We start from the raw sequence: 6,000 nt of genomic DNA, 5'->3' as shown, positions 1-6,000 counted from the left end.
CTCGCTCCTAACAGCTATAATGAGGAGTACAACTGATAAGTGAAATCAAGCAATACAGCAACATTTTTTCAGGACGTACCAGAAAATCCTACAGTTTTATTTTTCTCCTATCCCTGTTCTCTTTTAAAATCTCTGTCTACATACATAAGTGAAGTTGAATCATAAACTTCCAGCCAATGGTGATATAAGCTGGACTTTTGATTAGTAATTGTCGCTGGCATCTATGGGAACATCTCAGCTATTAGGCTTTTGCGATTTAATTTTGACAAACTAAAATACTGTGAGTGAGTGCATTTTTACCTCTATTGGAGGTATTTGAGCTACCCAGTGACAATTTGCATCAGTTTGCAAATTCATTCTTGCGTTACTCTTCCTAATCTACAGAGAAAGGGGAAAAACAAGGCTGTTGGTGTATGATTATGTTAAAGAACGAAGCACGTTTTTGCATCACATCATAACTTCCCCCTTTCAACACACAAGCAGGTGCGTCATGGTGTCTGGTGTTGTTAAGAGTTTGAGCTTTTTGGCACAGGGAGGAGGATCTGTATTATTTTGAAAGTATTTCTTGTTTTGTGTATCTTTTGTGTTTTACTTCCCGTCTTTGTCTTGATTCCCACATTTAATCATCTGCCTGCTCTAACTGTTTACACCTGAGCCCAGGCTGTCCTCTGTGTGTACATATATGTCTAAAGCAATTTCTCTCTGTGTGTCTGTGAGTTCATGATCCTGCTCCTTCTTTTTGTCTCTCTTTCATAGTTTTATGGAATGCTTTACTGAACTTTACTGAACTTTACTGAAGATATCTCTTATGCAGCACTGAAATTGCTTTTCACTTTAGATCCTGCCTATCTGCCCCTGTGGTGCTTTGCATTTGGGTCAGTTTACCAGCTTCATCTTAAACTGTAAATATAGCACAAGGGTAGCAGCAAAGCTAAAATTATTTCCACATAGGGCCTAAATGCATGATTGAAGAGGTTAAAAACAGCTTCCATAAAACCTAATCAAAGAATCTAAATATATATCTGATACACATCTATAAAATACTTTATAAAAAAACAAAAACAAAAAACCCTCTCTCTGATGCTCACAGACACTTGAATAATGAGGTCCAGTCCAGTCCCAACCCAACCCTGACACACTTTCACTGTGGAGGGTCTGCTACATTAAACTGAATAGGTATATTGTTATGTAAGTGATATTTATGATCTTAATAGATCAATTGGTAGTGGTATAAATCAAAAGTACACGTGTCTGTTAAAGAAATTAGTCGCCCCAAAGCTGCAGCTAAAATTCTACTCTTCCCCTTAAGTCAAGGGTGTCCAACTCCAGGCCTCAAGGGCCGATGTCCTGCAGGTTTTAGATGTGTCCTTGATCCAACACAGCTGATTTAAATGGCTCTATTACCTCCTCAACATGTCTTGAAGTTCTCCAGAGGCCTGGTAATGAACTAATCATTTGATTCAGGTGTGTTGACCCAGGGCGATATCTGACAGAAGTAAAGAGACCCTTCAACAGCCATAATTGTGAAGTTTTTAGGACCCAGACTGGAATTGGGCCAATGTGCTAGGATACCATAAAATGCATGCATGCGATACAAAGGAAAACTGCACAAGTTGATCACTGTACACAAGCACATAGATTTATTTATACAAATATAGTATGTATAACAATTGCATATCAAGAGTTTGTTATCTATTTTTTTTTTTTATCTTTACGTTAAATACAGGACCATTCGCTTCAAAAATGCAAGTCAATTAAGAAAGAGTACCGATAAATTAAAGGTACAAAAAGGGATCTGTCTTATTAAGATGTACTGTGAGAGTCAGAAATGGTTGTAAATCATATAAAACCTGGACATTAAGGTCACCTAATCCCAATATTTTGACATTAAGTAGACCTTAGAGGAAACAGGTTTTTTGGGAAATAGTCAAATGTGGCAGTGTGGGACACATTAATGTAGGCTGCTGTTCATTTGGGCTTAGGGGTTAAAGCCGATGAAATCATCACTCACTGCAGTTTTAAATAAAATCTCTGTAACATCATCAACTTTTACGCGAGCTGCTTTTAGCATACAGGTGTTTACAGAGTCTCGCATTGAGGAAGTGATGTTTAATGCCTGGGATAAATAAAAGAGTAAAAGCCAGCTACTGAAAATGTAAAGAAAATCAACAGTAAACAAAAAAAAAAAAAGACTTAAAAAGACTTATAAATAAGTCATCTCTGGGAATGACAGAGCAGAAAACCACAACAAGAAGCTCACCAAAGATGGAGACAACGTAAACACAGATTTGGCAGATTACCACTTTGACTCTGGAGTTCAGCTACTTGGGTGACAAAGAAAATGATTTCCTTCACAGATCCACTGGGAAAAAAAACAAACCAAAACACTCCACTCATAACACAAAATGCAGGTAACACATCCACGTGAACTATGTGCTAGTATTTAGCCATAATGCAATGAATAGATTTTAAACAATCTGCACATCATAGAAAGAATACATAATATTTTAAAAGGAACATTAAAACTTTGTGTTAAATCTCTGATCTCGTAAACTATAAAATAGACAGATCTGGAAAAATAAACATAATATTCATTTAATTCTGTTAAAATCAAAAGTGATGACATTCTGGTAATCTGTCGGGAACATTTAAGATTTCTGAGGATTAAAGTGAACCTCCTTGTAACATATATTTTCTAGATTAATTTCAGTTGGGAGTAGCTTATAAGTTCTTTTTATGAATCGCAGTTATTGCACATTAACTCTATGCACCGTCTGTAAATCTCTTTAAATGGCACCGAAGACCGATTTGGACTCAGGAGCTGCCTTACAGTGAATAAGATGCGATTTGCTTTACGGTGATTTACATTTGCACCTAAACTCTGTATATGTACGGTGATGAATTTCATTTTAAAATGTAAAAACAAAAAACAAAAAAAAAAAAAGTGTGTTATTGCTAAACCTACGAGATACAAAATCTTTTCTTGCTACAATATAGAAGGTAAAAAAGAGTTCATCAAAAACAGGACACAGAAAAAGGAAATCAATGGTCTTTCATACAGAGACACAAGCACCAGTAGAGGAATCAATAGAAACACCACTGTACAAATGATATCTATGGAAAAATGGCGAAGGATCCACTGCGAAATGGATGAAAGCAAACCAAGTGGATAAAATAAACCAAACTACAAACACAAGAAAGGGAGTATTCAAGTCACGACTGGGGTGTAGAACCTAGAAAAGGGACTATAAAGTCAAAACTTTCAGTGTTAGCCTCCCTCATACTTGTTTTTCGAAGCACCAAATTCAGGACAAACGCTCTCTTCGTTTTTGCTCAGTAATTGGTGGTACACTGGAAGGGAGAGAGTGAAAGAGTCTTCTACTTTCGGTCGGTTTTGCTCCATGATGGAGAGACGCCTTTGGGATCCTCAACACAAACAGATGGCCTTAAAGATCCACACACTTCTTCACTTCTTCTTCTTTTGGAACAGCCTGGAGATCACAAAGACAAGAAAAACAGGCTGAGAGCAATGCTGTGAAACACAGCTGCACTAAATGAAGTCATGCTGAGTTAAATTTTTTTTTCTGTTTTCTGAAAAATGTCACATGGTGTGGTAAAAGGATAAATTAGCAACAAGACAAACATTTAATCAAAAAAAAAAAACCCCAGTATGACACCATATACTTTTAGGATCCATCCATCCATCCATCCATCTATCCATCCATCCATCTACCCAATGCATTTGTCCATCCAGTTTTTGCTCCTTATCCAGTTTGCAGACATGCCCAGACCTCCCTTTACCCATCCACCTCCTTAAGATGTTCTGGAGGTATCCCGAGGCTCTTTTCATGCCAGAATAGAGGCATCTCGCTAGTTTGGCAATCCAAACATTTGACTAAAATGACAAGGGACAAAGCAGGGATTGTTTTTCTTCAAAAGACACACCTCTCAGATTTTTATGTTAAACTCAAAAGGATGGGTTTTAATCAAAATGTTCTCATAATTGCAGACAGATTGTGACAAAGATGATATCAGAGGGGCTTAATTTTGATCTACACTCTGAAATTAAGAACACAGAGGGAGGATATTTTTTGGTGAGGAGAAGATTGGAGATGAGTTTGTTTTGTTTTGTTTTGTAATTTACATGAATCACCTGCAGCAAAATGTGCTTTCCTTGAGAATTTTTTGTGTTAAAATTAACTGAAGTTACAGGATAGATTCAATTCAGTTCAGTTAACTTCAGTTTAATTTATTTAGCAACAAATCACAACTACAGTCCCCTCAGTATATTGTAAGGTAAAGACCCTACAATAATAGAGAGAAAACCCCAGCAATTAGCAATGAGCAAGCACTTGGTGACAGTAGGAAGAAAAAACTCCCTTTTAACAGGAAGCAACCTCCAGCAGAACCAGGCTCAGCAAGGGGCAGCCATCTGCTGTGACTAGTTGAGGGGACGGGGAATAAAAAAAGACAAGGAAAAAAAAAACGTAATGCTTATTAGAGAACATTTAAATGTTAAATTGAAGCCTGAATTAGATTCTTGACAGGTATCCGGTCTACATATACGAGTGCTCTATAAAAAAAAAAGATCAACTGTTGTTTAACTGTTGAAGAGTTCAGCTGTATAAAATAAGACAACTCAAAAAAGTCTGAGAAGATAAAATATTAACTGAAAGGAAACAGTTGAAGAGCCGTCACTTCTTATATATACATATATATATTTGTGTGATGAGGAGGTGCACCAGTATCACTTATGAATGCATCTCTTTAACTTACTTCTGGCTCTGACCTTTACATACAGTTTATGCTGGTTAACAGAGAGCAGAGAAATGTGACAGAGAATGGCTTATAATGCACTCTTGTCACTTGGTCAGCAGCTTCTTGGATCCCAAAGCAGATCACTGCGGTCAGCATGCCGGAATTGATATAACATGATCCCTGCTCAGTTCGCTTTCTGTGGCTCCACCACAACACGCTGTTACAAGCTCCTAAGAACCATTCCAGGCTGTGGTGTGCCAAGTCCAGGACAAGAGATATGCTTGGGGGATTTAGCATCAAAGCCAAAGAGATCTTGGACACATGCCTCTAACACGTCAGGCAAATAATTTGAGACGTTTGGGCAAAAATAGGGACCGCATGATATGACTTGGTTTCATGGTCTGAATAGTGTCTGCACTTTCTTTTTGATTTTAAATTGAGTGTTTTTCACTACAGCAAGCAAGAGTGAGCTTTAGTTTGCTTGGCAGTGCACAGCCTTCTTCTAATTTGGCACCGCAAGAAAAAATGATCTAAAGCGAGTCAGGGGTAGAGCCTCCATCCAGCTTTAGCTTACAAGTAACAACACTCCAGGCTGCACCTGCGTACCTGCAGAGCATGAACCACAGATGTAATCGGTTTAAGCTTGAATAATTTACAACCCTTACAACAGAATCACTGGCAGCACAGAAGAAGAATCAGTAATGTTTGCACAGAGGATACTGGCTGCTCAGTTTGCAAAATATACTACTGAGCTTTTAGGCTCTGTGCTGGGATGTATATGTCTGCTATACCTGCACACAAGCTGAAAGAAGTGCTTACATGGGCAAAACAGAGTATGGTGAATAAAATTCAGTTCTCCATCTCAATTCTTTTATTGTTTATCTGCAAAATGTTTTAACTTTCTTGCACCAGAACATTCAGCAGAAAGTTTTTATTATATACTTGAAATTAAATAAATATATAAATGAATCCAACAACCAAGGAATGAAGCAAATCGAGGTAAAAACTATTTCGAGTAAAAGTATGATGTCTGGAAAGATGAATAATTCATCTAGAAAGATTTTGCGACAATAAAAGCTCGGTCACCTTGAAACAAGAACAGCTGGGAGGTCCAAGCCTGAGGCTCTGCTTATGCTCATACAGGAAATGATAAAAGGTGTACTCTCTGTGCACATCTGCATTCCCTACCCACCTTTGATTTCTTCAAGTGCCTGCAAGTCCAAAAAAACAGCACATACTTTT

The 6,000-nt window shown here is 37.6% G+C and overlaps 1 protein-coding gene across 2 annotated transcripts in view; it reads right to left on the bottom strand.

Moving 5' to 3' along the window:
- Window positions 1-1,617: 1,617 nt before the first annotated feature.
- Window positions 1,618-6,000, bottom strand: part of lin7a (lin-7 homolog A (C. elegans)) — a 44,934-nt gene continuing 40,551 nt past the window's right edge. For both annotated transcript variants that reach the window (XM_084909632.1, XM_084909631.1), the window contains exon 6: window positions 1,618-3,491. Coding sequence is in view for 1 of the 2 variants with exons in the window: in XM_084909631.1 (XP_084765757.1) it covers window positions 3,467-3,491 (25 nt within the window). In the remaining variant the exon portion in view is untranslated. The remainder of the gene's footprint in view (window positions 3,492-6,000) is intronic.

Source organism: Perissodus microlepis, chromosome 17, assembly GCF_051167445.1.
Source record: "Perissodus microlepis isolate ML-2025 ecotype Zambia chromosome 17, ASM5116744v1, whole genome shotgun sequence".
NCBI classification, from domain to species: domain Eukaryota; kingdom Metazoa; phylum Chordata; class Actinopteri; order Cichliformes; family Cichlidae; genus Perissodus; species Perissodus microlepis.
This window is presented reverse-complemented; position numbering and strand designations above follow the sequence as displayed.